Here is a 19,199-nt window from a genome sequence, read left to right as displayed (position 1 = left end):
TTCGGTGCAATATGAGATGAAAATGTGGGTCAATAAATGTGGAGTTACGCGGCGTAAACATGCAGCTCGTTATTAAAATATCTGAAAAATAGAAACAATGTAATCAGTATTCACTTTTTTATAAAATTTCGAACATGGCAAAACTCGAACATGTAAAATAGAGGTTGTGACGTCATGCTGGAGTGAACCGCTTTTGTTGACAGGTTCGGTTAAGGTTCAGGTTCTTTTAAAATATAGGGTTCAGTTCCGGTTCGGCTACTTACAATTTTACATAAAACGGTTCAGGTTCGGAAAAATTTGGAGTAAAACCGGTTTATAAGGTTCCGGTTCGACTCCCTGATTTAGACAAGCGGTTCTCAACCTGTGGGCCATAAGTACTTTTCAGGTGGGCCACAGACCAATTTAAATAAAAAAGCTAGATTTATGGAAGAATTTAGTTTCATTTGTGCCACTATACCTAAGTTTACAGGAATAATGGCTTGGGGAGGAATTGAAGGAATGTAAATAAAACGTAAATTAATTGTTCAGAAGCAAGAACCTCACTAATGCACGGTTGAATAAATAATCTGTTTGATACAAAAAACTATTGGGCCACAGATTTTTAGTGCAACGAAAATGGGCCACGAAAGAAAAAAGATTGAGAACCACTGATTTAGACTCTCATGCACTTCGCCTTTTATATTGTAGCTTAATCAATACTCATCTTCGATATTGTGTTGTAACCTGGGTAGAGCTTATCCAACTAAATTAAAACATCTTGAAGTATTACAGAACAGGGCAATCCACATTTTAAGCGGCACCCTCCTAAAACAAGATTACTTCCATTTATACCGTAATCACTCAATATTCAGATTACTCGACCTAACCAAATTGGAAATACTGCAAACAGCGCATAACTTCAAAAACAACAAATTACCAGAAACATTGGCAAATTTGATGGCTCCTCTAGAAAACTTACATTCCCATAATACAAGGCTGCGGGATGAACAAAACTATTTCCAAGTCGGCGCCTCCACCAATTCAGGAAGAAAAACCATAAGATTTTTAAGGCCAAAATATTGGGCGAATTTAGAGATAAATATTAAACTATTACCATACAAGTGATTTGTTAAGGAAGTTAAACTAATGTTGTTGAACTCTTACCACGAGGGAACGTAAACACAAAATCAAAACAAACCCAAGGCAATTGAAATGGTTAAATCATGTAATCTGCGAAACAGGGGCAATAATGAAGTATTTTACACAAGATAAAAAAATAGTTAAAATTTTAGATACAAAAACACTGCGTGCAATCAGTTCTGCATCAATAGTTGTTATAAATCATACCATTTATTTCTCAGACAACTCTGGATTTTACGTAAAAAAACGTTACGAAAATCAAACTGAATAAAATAAAACAATGCAGTGAAGTTTAATGTTAGCGAGGTAATTACAAACAACAGAAAAGTATAAAAACACCGACTTAATAAGAACAAACAAAACGCTAAATGTGTGGACAGCAAACAAGCGAGGTCGTCATTCTCGTCGAAGCAAAGTTGTGAAGCGACGTTTGGCTTTGGCACAAACTCACTTATTACAAGGCAACGAGCAAAACGGCAAAGCGCTTTGGGGAGACGAGCGCTCGCTCAAATAAACACGGCTGTGGTTTGGGAAAGAGTCGGCCAAACATGAACAAAACAAAAGTAACAGCGGTCAATAAGAGGGATGACGTCATATGTTGCATTTAAACGTCCATAAGACCACACATTTCGTTAATACAAGTTTATAAAAGTTTTAGGTTGAGAGGTGTTAGTTTTAAAACAAAAGCTACATTAGAAAGATGTTATCGAAAAAAATCCTTTATATATTGTTTAAGTTGCGATGAGACGCAAAGATGCCTTTCAACTAAAACCATTTTATCAAAATGGAACATACTACAACCCCAATGAAAAAAATAGAAATTACGCACAATAGGTAAATAATAAAAGGCGTGGCGTGTTGCCCCACCCCTGCCCCTCAGTTCGCTTCCATCAACAGGAAAGCTGATAAATGTTTCGCATCACGGAGGGACGATTGTTGGTCGCTCGAAGCAATCCAAGATCAGTCGAACCTCAGAAGTGAAAACGCACTCTTTTCTCCTGCAAAACACGAGACGAAAATTTAAAAGCTGATGAACGTGTTTTCAACTGAAAGAAGAATTCCAACCCGTCACATCTGTTTACAACAATTGTAATCTAGCCCATCTGATGTTGTTTTATTTACATCGGGGGTAAATTAAAGAAGTGTTGTTAAACTGGGTCCGTAGGTGAGTTGAGAACCAACCAGTCACATCTGCCCCCCACAGTTTATCAAGGGTTTCCATAATCATAATAACAGTTTTGTAACTGACCTTATATTAGAGCAAACATATTGCAAACCAAAACCTATTGATGCATGGTTAGAGAATGAAAATTGAACAATAGGTAAGAAGAGGCACTTTGCATAATAACATCCATTATGTAATGTATACGGAGCTAAATAATGTACATATGTAGTGAGTGATGTTACTTTTCACAATTTACATTAGAAAGGTGACAATCGAAAAATAATTTAAGATAATATAATAAATAAAAAAAAAGAAGTCGCGAAGTAACGGTGATAAGAACTGCAACGGAAAAATACACCCGCAAGGCGAAAGTAGTGAGGTCAATGGAAAGCAACAGATACACGCAAGAAGGAATTAGTAATAAAAATAAAATGAAAAAGAACTCGACGATGGAAATGCGCGAATATACCATTTATGTATTAAACAAATACAAGGGGACTGAGAGCGTGTCCACATTGAGAGCGGGTTTGTTTATACAGCGGCACAAGCCCGCTCTCAATGTTGACACGGTAAGGGGCAAATCATCATAAGCGCAATAATATTGCAACTGGGCAAAAAATATATAGCAGTCAAACAATAAATAAAAACATAATGGAACAGGGTTTACAAGACGGGACAAGAAAATCAAGCTGAACCCGATATCATTTTGTCAATATATTACACACAGCGTATTAATACAGAATTCCCATTAGTAAAGTTGGTTGCTATGTTTAAAAAAAAAAGAAATTACTAAATATACAAACTACTTTTTTAAGTGGCTTAAATGCAATTTAGTTATCACAGGGTTTTAAAAGCAAATAGAATTGCTGTTTAACTATGAAATAATTTTAAAAAGATCGGTTATATCCAGTCCTCATAAAAAAACATTTGAAAGTGTAATAATATTTACAAATAATCAAATATTACATAGTTTTGTTTTCAGATAAATTTAAATTAAAAAAGTTTTATAATATTTACAAACAATTTCACACCTTAATATTACAAGGTTTTAAACCAAACAAACTTAAATCACAAAATCACCACTGAAAGTTTGTATTACATAAATATATTTTTATTGGAAAAAGTTTGATAATGTTTACTACAAAATCAAATATTACAGCCTAATCCATATATTAGGGTTTTTAAACAAGAACAAATCAAATAAGTTCACCTCGGAAAGTTCGTTGTAGAAAGCTTTCTCAGCAGTTGCGATGTTCGTAACAATGTCGGCGCACAGGACGACCCGCGAGTCGAAAAGGTCGGGAAGTTCTTCATGAAGTTGTGAGTTCAGCGTCTCATAAGTATCATGGGCCTCTGTCACGTGATCCTGGGCCTATCACATGAAAATCATGTTCAAAAGATAATCCGCAATAAAACATAAAGTATATGAGGAATGCACGTTTATTCAAAATCTATTTTTTTAATAGTTTGATTTTGGTTACCACTCAAAAGTTTTGAAGATCCCCATTTTGTCCAAAAAAAAAAAGAAAATGTAACAACTATAATTCGCAAAATATCTTGTTAAAAAAATCAAAACTAATGAATCAGTAGAAATGTCAAAAATATGAACTTTACCGATTATGGATTGCAGGTATCTTTTCATATCTTGCTGGAACTTCGTAAACTGAACCTGAAAAATCAAGTAAATATTTAGAAAAAGTGATTTCTCAACCCATAGGTAGCGAACTAAAACTTTGTCGCCATTTAATCTGGTCGGGTAAAGACTAAAGTAATTAACATGTAAAAAAAAAAGTTCGCCCTGGTTAAGTGGATTGTGGCACAAGCTAGCTTTTTTTTCAGTATTTCAACTTTAATTTCAATAAATATTTACTTTTGTGTTGCGACCATATCTTTTCCCATCCAACCGTCTTCGTAAACCTCTCCTAACGATGCATAGAAATCATTGGCTGCCGACTGCATTGCTAAAATTAAAAAAAAAAAGTAAGCAACCTGAAAAAAGCTAAAACACTTTTGGTTTTAAAGAATCTCATGAAAACAATTTAATTTTTTTTTTCAGAAAATATATTTTTTACAGAAACTGGGAATGCTTGTTGTTACTTGTTATGCGACGGAATATTTATTTTTGTCAATTTTAAGAAACAATTTAGGCTTTGCATATGTTTTTTAAATCAACAGTTTAAATATTTAGCTTTATAAAGCAAAAAAAGAAAATGTAACAACTATAATTCTCAAAAGATCTTGTTTTCAGTAGAAATTTAAAAAATATGAACTTTACCGATTATGGATTGAAGGTATCTTTTCATATCTTGCTGGAACTTTGTCAACTGAACCTGAAAAATAAAAATAGATATATAGAAAAAGTGATTTCTCAACCCATAGGTAGCGAACTAAAACTTTGTCGCCATTTGATCTGGTCGGGTAAAGACTAAAGTAATTCACATGCTTAGATTTATTGAGGTTGCTTCAAGCAAGATTTCTACAAAGTTTAAAAAATTGGGGGAAATTATGAGTGAATTGAGGAAGCAATACAAAGACATCTGACTTGTTAATACTAATTTATTATGTTTTTTCCCTAAAAAATGTTTAGTGGGTAAAATTAGGTCGGCAAAGCTTTGCTGGTATAGCTCAGTGTTTGGGACGCTGTGAAAAAAGTTAAGAAACACTAATATTCTAAGAATACAGTTAAAGTTTTAAAACATTTTTACTCAAAAGTGTCTTAAATTGCTTGTAATTTTTTTTCAAGGGATTCATTTTTGCATATCTGAGTACTGTTAGATCAATTGAGGCCAAAATAGAAAATAAAAACATGATAAAAAATATACGGTAAGTTTTATCTATTAGATTTGTTTTTGTTTTGGACTGCAGACCTGGCATCATTCTATGGAGCATCGGTGAAGAAGTGCTGTTTAAATGCATCATCCGACTAATAAATTATAAGCCAGATAACACCCATTTCGTCGAAATTACTGTAGTTATTCTTTAAATTTTATATACTTGTTTAACTGTGATGAGGTCTTAAGATTTTCAAAAAACCAACGGGATTGAAACAGTTTTATAATGAATGCTTTCAATAATCTTTATTAATATTCACTGTGTGGCGGTGAAATAACAAATAATTCAAACTGCTAACACTAGCCTTTGGAAGAATACATTTCATACAATACATTAGGTTTCATTGAAATGAATTTGTGGCTAATTATGTAAAGAAAGCTTAACTGTTGACAAAACACTTCAAACATAATCAATTCTTTATCAAAACACTGAAATCTAGACTCTAAAAGCATTAATATTAATAAACAAGCATTAATGCAATACAACTGGAAGCATTTAATTCACAAAAACAAAGATAACAACAATTTAACTAATATATATCAAACTGTTGAAGCCACTGTAATAGCACTAGCATAATTCAGCAAAGATAATGTCATAACAAGGTGTGGGTTATTTATTAATGCATTTGCTGGTTTTTAGTTTTATATAAATTAGTGTTTATTAAAATTATAAATGTTGCTTTGGTGTCCTTCAGATATGTTGAAATATTTATTCAATTAAGCTCGTTGAATATGTATTTGAGTTTATTAACCTATTGGTTAAGTTTTATTTTGCATTACACTAAGTTTGAATTTTTGAAAACAAGAACACTCATTTTAAATTCTTATGTTTTTCAACAAATTATATAAAACAGATTTTAAACTATCCACGAAAAGCTACAAGAAATGGAGATTGAAGTGCCACAGGTTTTGGATGACGACTTAATTAACCGAATCTCACTTTCGAACAACACCAACAGTTTGAAATATGAGCTGCTGACAATACACACCACTGTGACATCATAATAGTAACACTTGAGAACACTTCAATAATAGCTAGAGTGAAAAGTAAGGGACTTAATAGACTGCTTTTGTAGCAAATACGTTTCGCTTTTTTTAATTTCCTTTACAACATTTTATTTGTTTTATCTTCACTTTATTTCCTTGTAACTTGATTAAGTACTGTTTTTTTAAATTCTTGACTCTTTAAATTTTTTTCAAATTAGATTAGAATTCTCAAAACTAGAATTTAACTAAAATAATAAGGAATTGCAATTTGTTCCCTCAGAAATGTAAATGGTTAAATTTGTAAAGCAAGATTGGCAATTTTTAGGCTGTATTTTCAATTGCAGTTCAGATATTTGTTTCAAATGAAAAACTTAAAAACGCCATTGTACATTTTAAGTAGTTTGGGTCAAAATGGAAATTACATTAGAACTAGAATTTAAACATACAAGGAATCCCTAAACAACATTAGAATTAACTACAAACTGATCCAATTGATCGCAATAAAAACTATAGCTATCTAGTTATTAGCAAACGTGTTTCATGGAATAACAACACTATGATGTAATGCTTTGGAATGTGTTTGTAAAGTGGAGATATCTTGAGGTAATCATTAATCGAAATGCAGCAGCGGCTGGAAGTAGGTCACCGCAGGGAAATGCAAGCATTTGCAAGCACATATCTCCACCAAATATCACTACTCATAACTTACAACATAAGTAACTCAAATTAAGTATTTTGAGGAATAAGAGTGATTTGCTGCTGTGCCAATCTCAGTAAGAAATCAAAATTCAAATACTTTTCAAAAGCTTGTAACTTGAAACTCAATTCATGTTTGCTAATTTGACGATTAAGGCCATTTGCCGGTATTTAAATTTTAATTTGCGAAATGACTGTTGTGATTGTGATTTCTAAACTCTAGTTTCTATTTTCACCTAAAATGTCTATTGTCCAAAAGCATTCTGAGTTTCTCATTTGAAAAATGTTTTTCCATGAAGCTGGAATGTTAGACCTAAAAATTGTAAATCTTGGTCCAAACATTTCAAATGCGACATAAATTCAAAACTTTTCAAAGAAAAAATTTTAGTTTTTTGAAAAACCTAAATTGGATCGCTCAATAGTTTTTGAATAGAATTCTAAAACAAAAGAGTTTAGATGCCGAGTTTAACACAACAGCAAATATAGTTGAAAATTTGGAAAGAAATGATAATTTAAGCTGACTGACAAAATTCAAAGACAACCAAATACTTATAATATTAACAAATCATTTATAATCTGGTAATCTTAACTTATCATGATATGCTACATGACAGTTTAATAAAATTATAAATTATTTACCAAAGATAGTTTTAAGGAAAGCGTTATTAACACTGGATAAATGACAATACATTTATTACTATCTAAAAAAAAATACTATTGCTGTGCGCTTAAATTTGTCTAAATTCATTTGCTAAAAGTTTCTACTTTGACCTGATAAAGCAGCTTGTGCAAAAGCTTGTCGAGGATTTAATACAATTTGTCGTTTTAAATTGACACCTGATTATCCTATTTAGAATCAGACAAATATTTACAAAGAATCAAATGTGAAAATAATTGCAGATATTTATTCGCTTTCTTTTTCTGATTGAATGGAAACAACAGAATCCCTATAGGAACTTCCTTTTGGCATATTTCAAGTGTTAGTGAAAAAACAATATTAGGTTAAGCAAAATGTAAGTTTACCAAGAACATAATTATGTATGTAGCTGAAGTGCAACTTTTCAAAATATAAATTTACCAATTCGCTACAAATCTGGTTTTAAACATTTTGGAGACAAAGTGCAGGAAGTGACTCGTTGTTGTTATTTAATCAAGATTCACCTGTTGCTTAGTAACAAGGTGAACGTAATTGTCGATGATTTCATCCTTGGTTTCATCGCCGCGCCCGAGCGAACGCAGCATCTGCAAAACACAAAACACGATAACATATGACAAACACAGAGAATGACTCGTACAAGTAAAAACAAATCCATATGGTTCATTACAAATACTACTGTAGGAAAAAAGCATAAAATTTAAATCAAACAGGAACACTTAAAAACATTATTTTCTCAAGGAATGGTGAGATTTTTGCTAGTTACAGTAACCATAGCGACTTCATTTCAAAAGAAATATTCAAAGAAACTATATTCAAGATTGAATCTCTAAGTCAAAAGTTTTATTCAGATTAAAATTTCTCTTTTTTAAATGTGTAAAGTGTGTAAAGTATAGTTGGTAAGATAACTATAAAATCCTAGTTAATCTGACAAAGTTTCCGCTTTCAAATAATCATGACTTACTTATAAAATGGAACAAACAATTGGGTTCATTGCAAATGTTCTATTATAAAAATTCATATCCACTAAAAATTAAAAAACTCAAGTATAAGACTAGGGATGTTTAAAGTAGAATATTGAACCTTGGATTCCAACAAGCTGGACATGTACTACAGTTTCCAAATTGCTTGAAATAGCAGTTGTTAAGAATGTTAACATTTGTTAGAATATATTTTTGATTACAATATACACAGGTTAACACTGTGGGCCTTGTGGGTTGTATGAGCAATGAGTCCTCCTTCAACAGGGTTGGACCTAAGCACTCGCCCGCTCGCCAATGCGAGTGCAAATCCCGACTGGCGAGTGGCTATTGCCAGGAAATTTCAACTTGTGTTAAGCACCACTACTAAGTGAAATATTACTTAGCGCCAGTTATTTTCTCAAACACCACGGCGCAAATACATTCAACACTACACAAATAATAAGTTTAATCGAAGTCACGTTCGAAGCTCGTATTAAAGATTCTTTGTCCGTGGTAAGATCGTAATAAAGACTCTTTGTCCCGTTTTAAAAAATCGTTTACCGGCAAACAATCAAAGACGCTATTGCTGCAGTGGTAAATAGTTATGAGATTTATTGTTTAACTTAAAGGTTAATTTTTAAAAGTTTAACCCAGTCGTTGATGCTCATGGAAAAGTTTATTGGACTTGCGATGTTCCCAGCGATAAGAATTTTACTTTTCTGTATTTATTGAATTGTTTGCATAAGAAAATTATAAGCAATTACTGGAGTTTTTGGTAACAATAAGTTTGAATGTAAATGTCTTATATTATTTGTAGGCAGTGTTTTTTAAGACGTTTAAGAGACCGAGACGGCCCACTGAACACTACGGTATTTTAAAAACCATACAGCTGAGAATTACCAATTAGTTTACGTAGGTATGTTGTTGCGCTCTCTTAAGTTCATAGCCCCGCACAGAAACTCTAGTGCATACAGTTGTTAACTATGTGAAAGAATGGTGTAGTTGTAAATTTACAATTATTTTGTGATTATTTGCTGTTTAACCAGCTACTATACTGTTAGGCGAAGTTTTGCGTTTTGTTTCTAGCGCGAAGCAACCAGCGGTGAAACGTCCTTCAAGCATAGAAAAACCAGAATACGAAAAAAAAAGTGCAAGCATTTTAAAAAAAATGATAAACGAACAGGCCATGGCTACTAAATTGTCAGTGTTATTTTTTTCACTGAAGACTGTAAAAAATGTTCACTGCTTAATGGGTCAATAATTTGTTGAATCATGCATGGAAATAAACGACCAGACTCTTAAAAAACAAATGTTTCGCATAGAAACCACAAGACAGGTTAACGATAACCCAAGAAATGGCAATTTGCAGACGGCGTGCCAACCAATTTGGCTATTGTTATTCCGTCTGGGCGAGTGCTGATGGATAGCTGCTCGCCTTGCTGGCGAGTGTAAATTTTTTCTTAGGAACAACCCTGTTCAAACAAAATCAGGGTTAAATAATTCAATAAAAATATACTAGGATTCAATATTCTGGATTCGTTGTTCTAAATTCGAAATCCAAAGTTCTAGAATCTCATGGGATTCCACTTTAAACATTCCCCATATAAGACACATTCAGACTATTAAATAAAAAAAATTCTGCCTAAAAAGGTCAATTTTTTCAATTACTTTAACTGTAAAAAAAATAAATACAACACAAAGTAAATAACTCAAACACAATGGAATCCTGCTTTAAAAAATCATGACCGAGTCTGCATTTGATTGAACCTTTCGACAAGATCTTGGGAGTGCAGCTTAAGTTTGCAGGTTAACTTTTTCATGCACAACGGAGGTGCAGAATCTTAACACAACTCAGCCTTTTTATAAAACCTGTCTGCATTCTGTGGCAGGTGCACACCCAACCTTTTTATAAAGCAATTTGTGTGTACACTACAATTTTATTGAAAATTTAGCGAGGTTTGGTGATTTTAGGTGTTTTTTCAGCAGACGCTTGGATAAAACAAAGTATGAAGACTCTAATCTGAAACTCACAAGATGAACCAAAACAGATGCTAGAGAATACATTATTTTCTGAAATAAAAAATTTACACATAAATTTTGAAAAAAAGTTGAAATGTGGTTGAATCTGGAACGTCGTTGTGCATAAAATCATGATTACACAATTGCACACCTGAAAATTTGGCTCTGCACACCTGATGTCCTCAAAAAGTGTAATCAAGTGCAGACTAGCACACAGTTAGTAAATTGACGCAGCCAACATTTGATACTGACCTTTTCCCGACCTCTGAACGCCATTTTCGTGACGTTACGCTTCAACCGAGCGCTACTTTCCCTTCTATTTCCAGAGTCCGACATTTTGTCGCAAATTTATGAAACAATTTGAAATTTAAAGCACAACTGAATTCTTTGATTTTATACTTTATGTCGTAATACAAAACATATGTTCGACTGAATTTTAGTTTTGCAGCCTGTTTGGAAATGGTAAATTGATGTTAAAACTGAAAAATTATAAAAAAATATTGCTAATGGTACGTAAAATTCTTAAAAACCTGTGGTCTAAATGTTAATTGGAAATCCTATCAAACTGAAACTTTCAACCCATAATCTTGTAAGACCCAAGATTGCATTCTGTAATTTGTGGCCGTAAATAATTTAAACCAAAAAATACTTTTGCATAAATCTTTTTTTCAAATTCGGCATAAGTCTAGAATCTTACAAATTTTTTTTTAAGTAACCAAAAGAGTTGTCCAAATTGAAACTGCAATAAATAAATAAATAAAGTGGTAAATACTTCGATAAACCCAAACACTTACTCGCAACCTAAACCAAATAATGTTAGCAATATAAACCCCCGGACAAAAATGGGCGCTGGTCTAGAATCCTACCACAGTTCTAAAATCAACGCACAAAATTTGAGTTAGGGTGCGGGTTAGCGTTTGGGTGTGGGTGGGTCAAGTATTATTATATTCTTTGTTTAATAATAATACTTGACTTACCTTAACTAACCCAAACGCTAACCTGTACCCTAACCCAAATGGTGTTTCATTGTGGTAGGATTCTAGACCAGCGCCCAAAAATGTGCTTCAGTTACCGTATTTAACTCCCAGTTTGCAATTTCAATTTTGACGACTGGTTTCATAATTGTTTTTCATCATTGTACAAAAAGGTGGCAGAATTCTTAGCCTGTGTCCCAAATTCGGCGCTCTTTCACTATTGTACGTAAAAATTAATTAAAAAAAAAACTTTCTTCAAATGCCGCATACCACAACACATATTGTTTGGGTTAGGATGCGGGTTAGCGTTTGGTTGAGGGTGGGTCAAGTTATTATTAATAATAAACATAATATTACTTGACCCACCCTCACCCAAACGCTAACCCGCACCCTAACCCAAACAATATGCGTTGTGGTATGCGGTATTACTTTGTTTTGTTTTTTGCATAACTTTTCACGTACATAAGTGAAAGAGCGCCGGATTCTAGATCAGCGCACTTAGCCAGAGCCTAAATAATGTGCGTTGATTTAATAATGGTTTTGTTTATTTACAGTTTGAACGCTGTGGTAGAATTGTAGACCAGCGCCCAATTTTTCGCCTTTTGTATTGCTGCATTTCGTAATAGTTTTTTAACTGTACAATATTAAAAAGTTTGACGAAAACTTTTGCAAATGTTTTTATTTTGCTGCAAAATTTTGGCTTCGCCCTTTTCATAGAATACTTAAACACAGAGTAACTTCGAGTCAAAATCAACACTGACCTCTAAACTGCAACCTTGAGTCCAAATCAACACTGACCTCTAAACTGCAACCGATTCCCGTCAAATTAAAAAACAAACGAATTAAAACTGTTGTTAAGCTTCGATTGGAATCAAACACTTTCTAAATTGACAATTTTGATCGCCTGCAAACATAATTGTTTGAATAATTTGCTTAAATGTGGCGATTTATCAAGTTAGGTGATTTCTCTAGCACCATCTACCGGTTACTTTTAATCCACCGATAAAAACTCAATTTTTTCTGTTGCTTTAAATCTGTGGTTTGCTGAACTTTTACTCTATCTGAGCAGGTTTGTGTGACAAAAACACACTTAAGGTATTTACCCTCAGGATCAATTAAATCTACGTGATTGAGGATTTCCGCATCGATGAGAGGCTTCAAGCAAAATGTTTGGCTTTCAAATCTAACGCTGTTTGACACCAAAAGCTAGCCAACACACAGGGGTCAGCGCACAAATGTCACGCCAAATTAAACATATTTATCCTAAATATTTAAGAAAAAAAATTTCACGCTAACTATAACAATGTTCTATATTTTCTAAATTAAAAGAAATATTAGAAATATAAAAAAATATTAATATTTAATATTAAAAAAAAATATCAATGTTCAATATCATATTCAGCATTTAATATGCGTATTATCGCGAATTTTCATACTACCAACAACCGACCAAAATAGACCAAATATCAATTTACACACTGGCAGACCAAATAATTCGTGTAGCGCTTTATCATACCTTTCCAACGATGCAAAACATGACCTGGTGAAATTCGAGGATATCGGCTTTTATCGTCGATAACCGATATTAATATTTATAGGCGATCGCGGTCAGTTTTAAACACATGTCACTTGCCCAATTCAATTCGCAATCGAGCGAAATTTTACCAAGACACTTTCTACAAATTCAATTGCTGTTGACGAACCAGGAACATCTGGTTGAATGTTCTGAAAATCCTCCTCAGAAATGTTTGTTGTTGCAGAAGCCGCAAATTCATCTTCTTCGAATATATCTTCGTTAATCGAAAAGATTCCACATTTTCTAAAAGTATTTACAGATAGTGATACAGTTGCAGCTTTCCCAAACGATTGAGAAACAGCTTCGGCGATTTGAAACTGTGTAAATGCTCTTCCTGGATGCTCACGCAACCAACGTTCAATTGCTTGGTCGTAGTACACGCGAAAAGGTTTAAAGAAGAATACATAAAGTGGTTGTAATTTATGAGTGGTATGTGGAGGTAAGCTGACCATCACTATGCCATTATCAGAAGCGTAATCCAACACTACGAGACTCTTAGTATGCGAAGAATGGCCATCTAATACCAGTAAAATTGTTTTTTCCTTCTGGCAACTTTTCCCTAATTTGTCGCACCAGATTTTTAAAGTGAACTATTTCAGACACAAAACACAAAGCTGCTTTAAGGTTATATGTTAATTTTTCTTTTTTATACTCGGTTTTACCTAAATACAAAACATTGGGAATTAACGGTGACCAAGAACTAGATTTTCGAGCCACGCAGCTAAATCACATAATTAAACCCGCCATTCCATTAATGCCGCTTTCACACAAGCTGTGGGGTGTTACTCTGATTGTGGGGAAGCATTAGATTAACCGATTTCAGACACACTTAACGTCAAACAGATTAGGGACGACCAGCGCCTTTGCTTTTTGCAGTTTACGCCTAACGCCTTTCGATCACCGCGTGAAGCATAAAAACACATCTCATGATTTGAAATTTATATTTAGTGACACGCAGTTCAAACGGTAAGGCATAAGTAAAATGGCATTTAAACAAGTATTTTCAGTATTCATGCCTCTGACGAAGGTCTTACGCTATCCGTAACATTACTTTTCTGGGGGTATGTTGATTGCCACATTTATTTTTTATAATCATGTGTAATCATGTGCAGGGGGGGCCAACCAATCAGATAACAAGATCCACATTTTGTTACTTGGTTAACCGCTAAGGGTCGCACCTTGCACCAGAGTTTCAACCTTATAAGGCTGACGGCACCCCTCAGAAATAATTAATAGATTGCGACACCCTTACAAGATTTTTCCGTAGGTAATTCACTAGAAAGTTACAATAAACGGAACTGGAACAACACACATCAACTCTACACAACTTACGAAGTTTTAATTGGATTTATTCCACTCTAATCTTACACAAAAAGTTGAGCAAAAATCAGATTCTTAAAGATTGACAAATATGTCGCGGCACCCTTGAGGATTAGAAATGGCACATTGAGGTATGCCGCGGCACCCATTGAGGATATGCCGCGGCACCCTGGTTGAGAAACACTGCTTTACACACATGGAACAAAGTGAATAACCAATCACTCCATTTCTTACTCACTCCCACAAAGCGATCGCAGAAAGCGCGAAAAAAGTGCCTTTATTTCGTTAAAATTTTAATTTAGGAGACGCTACGATTGGATAAAAATACACATTTCTCGATATAATGTCCTATATACATATTACTTGTGCATATTTTTTGCGTAACTTATCTTGTTTGAAAAGTGTTACTAAAAATACAATGGCCTGAGGAAAACAGCCTGAGTCGAAACCGACAATAACTTTACAAAAATTTTTTTCGAAGAAAATGAAAATATACCCAAAATAAGTAGACCATTAACACCTAATGACTTTAGGCCAATTCCTGTTACCTCTATTTTTGAAAAAGTATTGCACCATCAACTTCTTAATTTTTTGCAAAACATGAAACTATCAGTAAACATCAACACGGATTTAGGAAATATCACTTAACCTCACTTGCCGCAACAGAATTATATAAAAACCTATTAAATAACCAAGAAAAATATGGATATAGTTGTATAGTTTTCCTTGAATTAGCCAAGGCCTTTGATGTCATAGACAACCAAATATTACTTAAAAAACTAAATCATTATGGTATCAGAGGCCCACCCTTTGAAACTAATAGAAACTTTTTTAAGGCACAGAAAGCATAGTAAAAAAATAGGAAGAACTCTTTCTAATCCGTCGATGCCTGTATGCGGTGTCCCACAAGGTCGTATATTAGCACCTCTCCTCTTTCAAATTTACATTAATGACTTACCAATAAACTCAAATATAAATTGTAGTTTATACGCAGATGATACTGTTATTTATATCTCCCATAATGTCATAAAACAGCTTCAAAAAATAATTCAAATAAATATAGAAAAAATTGAGCACTGGTTTCGGGCTGACAAACTATCAATTAATCATTCTAAAACACATTACTTGGTAACCAATTCAAATTTCAGTATTAAAATAAGGGTGAACAAACTGAAACAGGTAAATTCCACTTAATATTTAGGCCTCATCATAGATGATAAATTGTCATTTAAACTTTATTTTAAAATGATTGAACAAGAAATTTTTAGGGAAATTGAACTCTTATCAAAAATGAAATACTATTTAGACACTTCGCCTTTTATATTATAGATTAAACAATACTCATCTTTGATATTGTGTTGTAACCTGGGTAGAGCTTATCCGACTAAATTAAAACATCTTGAAGTATTACAGAAAAGGGCAATCCACATTTTAAGCGGCACCCCTCCCCAAATACTTACATTCCAATAATACAAGGCTGCGGGGTAAACAAAACTATTTTCAAGTCGGCGCCTCCACCAACTCAGGAAGAAAAACCATAGGACTTTTAAGGCCAAAATATTGGGCGAATTTAGAGATAAATATTAAACTATTACCATACAAGTGATTTGTTAAGGAAGTTAAACTAATGTTGTTGAACTCTTACCACGAGGGAACGTAAACACAAAATCTAAACAAACCCAAGGCAAATATAACGGTTAAATTGGCTAATCTGCGAGACAGGCGCAATAATGAAGTATTTTACACAAGAAAAAAACACTAGTTAAAATTTTAGGTACAAAAACACTGCGTGCAATCAGTTCTGCATCAATAGTTGTTATAAATCATACCATTTATTCCTCTGTTTCCACCCGATCCGTCAGAAATCAGTGCAGTTCTAAGCAAAAAGGTCTACGAAAGGATCAAAAAGTTCGACTTTTAGACTTTGAGGTCGTGGATAATGCACTAATTTGCATTAACAAATGTGCATAAGAAGATTAAGTTTAACAATACTTGACCCAACCAAACCCAAACGCTAACCAGCGCCCTAACCCAAATAATGTGCGATAATTTAATAATTATAACGCTTCAGGCCCCAATACATCAATTTGTGACGTAATAATCTTAAATACAATGGACGAGAAACCATCCGAGTTAGGGCTTTTTTCCCCAGCATTTAAAGAATTATTAAAATAACGCACATTATTTGGGTTAGCGTTAGGGTTTAAGTGGGTCAAGTGTTATTAACCCTATCTCATACTTTTTTGTTATCTTTTCTGAACTTTTAATGAATATTTTTAATTTATCTACGCCGGGAGTTTACCTAAAGGTCCAAATCAGTGCATTGCCAGGACCTCAAGGTCTAAAAGTCTAGACTTTTCTGCCATTGGATGCCCTGATTGTCGTAGACCTTTTTTCTTAGAAATGCACTGATTTCTAACGGATCGGGTGAATAAGTTCTGCACCAATTACAATTATAAATCATACCATTTATTTCTCAGGCAACTTTGGATTTTACGTGAAAATAAAACGTTACGAAAATCAAACTGAATAAAATAAAACAATGCAGTGAAGTTTAATGTTAGCGAGGTAATTACAAACAACAGAAAAGTATAAAAACACCGACTTAATAAGAACAAACAAAACGCTAAATGTGTGGACAGCAAACAAGCGAGGTCGTCATTCTCGTCGAAGCAAAGTTGTGAAGCGACGTTTGGCTTTGGCACAAACTCACTTATTACAAGGCAACGAGCAAAACGGCAAAGCGCTTTGGGGAGACGAGCGCTCGCTCAAATAAACACGGCTGTGGTTTGGGAAAGAGTCGGCCAAACATGAACAAAACAAAAGTAACAGAGGTCAATAAAGAGGGATGACGTCACATGTTGCATCTACACCTCCATAAGAACACACATTTCGTTTATACAAGTTTTAGGTTGGAGAGGTGTTAGTTTTAAAACAAAAGCGACATTAGAAGGATGTTATCGAAAAAACTCCTTTATATACTGTTTAAGTTGCGACGAGACGCAAAGATGCCTTTTAACTAAAACCATTTTATCAAAATGGAACATACTAGAAACCCAATGAAAAAAACTAAAATTACGCACAATAGGTAAATAATACAGGGCGTGGCGTGTTGCCCCACCCCCTGGAACCGCCCCTGCCCCTCAGTTCACTTCCATCAACAGGAAAGCTGATAAATGTTTCGCATCACGGAGGGACGATTGTTGGTCGCTCGAAGCAATCCAAGATCAGTCGAACTTCATTTCTAAAAATCCACTCTCTTCATCTGCAAAACACAAGATGAAAATTTAAAATCTGATAAAAGAGTTTTCAACTGAAAGAAGAATTCCAACCCGTCACATCTGTGTACAACAATTGTAATCTAGCCCATCTGATGTTGTTTTATTTACATCGGGGGTAAATTAAAGAAGTGTTGTTAAACTGGGTCCGTAGGTGAGTTGAGACCCAACCCTTAACATCTGTCCCCCACAGTTTATCAAGAGTTTCCATAATAATAACAACTGTTTTGTAACTGACCTTAAATTAGCGCAAACATATCAACTAACTTATTTTCCTTGCTGAGAATGTTACTTATCATACATTAAGGCTATTATGTCACACTGTTCGTAATTGTGTTTTTATGCTGATTTGCATAATAACCATATTTCCAAAGTACCCTTAGAAGAGACCACCGATCAGTGTTTCTTAAGTTTTTACGTCATGGTGCACCCGTAGACCTCTAAACACGTGGTGGCGCACCTTGCGAGCGATATCAATTGAGTATACTAGAGCTTATATGTATAGTTTCAACGTTACAAATGCAAAATGCACAAAACAATCTATTTACATCACAGCGCCAAGATGCACACAATATTGACAATCGCCATTAATTAATTTCCAGGGTTTTCCTTCAAAATAAAGAAAACTTTTTATTGACAAATATAGCTTTGTATCTAAAATAATTACAATATCGAAGGACATGTAAAAAAGTGAAAACATTTTAAATATTTTTTAAGTTAAAATGATATTTCACAGTCCTAGAAACTTGTACTAAACATCAATGTAGCTAAGTACACTACAGTTTTACAATATATTTGTGTTACATCACAATGGAAATGTTACGTCACACTCGATTTGCAACATGGTGCAAAGCAACCAAGATTGTGTTTAAGCAAGTATCCTAAGCCCCAGCGTTAGTTAATTTAATATAGGTATATTTAGAAGTTTTTGTGGACCCCCGGTTGAGAACCACTGTTATAAACTATGCTAACAAACGTGTGCAACGTTCCAAGTAAAGACTTAAGTTTAACAATGCCAAATTTAGGCAGAGATTGCAAAATATCGCGTTTGTTGTCGCAGTAAGTAAATATAAATAAATAAAACTAAGTACATTTCCTTCATAAAGTAAAATTTTAATGTTTCCAACTAAGACTATTATGTTTAGGAACTTATTGATGCCTGTTACCGCGTAAAATTTAGGTAGAGTTCGCAAATTTACGAAGAATTGAATTTTTATTTTTAAGCCGTTTGTTAGCGATAGTGATTGAGGCCAAAGCCTAATGACTTCTTACAATGTGTTTAACCACGCAATACTTAGCAGAGTTCGCGAAATATTGCGTTTATTGCAGCAGTTTAACAGTAAGCATTTGTTTTTTCAATGAGGATTTTTCTCACGTTTGACGCAGTTTAGCACCGGGATTGCGTATTTGCTTAAACATGACGCTTTCAAGCAAGTCTAAACAATTGCTGCTGCAACCTAAAGTTTTATGTTTGGGAGTTATTCTCAATTGACAAACGTCAAGGGTTTTCGTTACTTAAAATATGTATTGCATGCTTAGCCAAGTGTTGTGCGCTATAGTTAACCGACTTCACATCACATGATTTGAAATTTCTATTTAGTGACACTCAAACGTTTA

At 33.8% G+C, this 19,199-nt stretch overlaps 1 protein-coding gene across 2 annotated transcripts; it reads right to left on the bottom strand.

Moving 5' to 3' along the window:
- Positions 1-3,531: 3,531 nt before the first annotated feature.
- On the bottom strand, positions 3,532-10,958 carry LOC146157713 (myc box-dependent-interacting protein 1-like). 2 transcript variants are annotated; one of them, XM_083385398.1, is made up of 7 exons: positions 10,687-10,958; positions 8,537-9,887; positions 7,960-8,040; positions 4,560-4,614; positions 4,155-4,245; positions 3,899-3,953; positions 3,532-3,656 (listed from the first exon to the last, which is right to left on the bottom strand). In XM_083385398.1, the coding sequence occupies exons 2-6, from the start codon at positions 8,558-8,560 to the stop codon at positions 3,923-3,925; spliced, it is 282 nt and encodes a 93-aa protein (XP_083241524.1). In that variant the 5' UTR covers positions 8,561-9,887; positions 10,687-10,958; the 3' UTR covers positions 3,532-3,656; positions 3,899-3,922. The 2 variants fall into 2 exon arrangements, with proteins under 2 accessions (XP_083241524.1, XP_083241523.1); XM_083385397.1 differs by lacking the exon at positions 8,537-9,887 and having other exon boundaries at positions 10,687-10,956.
- Positions 10,959-19,199: the final 8,241 nt, after the last annotated feature.

The sequence above is a fragment of the Ascidiella aspersa genome, chromosome 3, assembly GCF_963924565.1.
Source record: "Ascidiella aspersa chromosome 3, kaAscAspe10.2, whole genome shotgun sequence".
In the NCBI taxonomy this organism is placed as follows: domain Eukaryota; kingdom Metazoa; phylum Chordata; class Ascidiacea; order Phlebobranchia; family Ascidiidae; genus Ascidiella; species Ascidiella aspersa.
The sequence above is the reverse complement of the archived record's forward strand: the minus strand, read 5'-3'. Positions and strand labels throughout refer to the sequence as shown.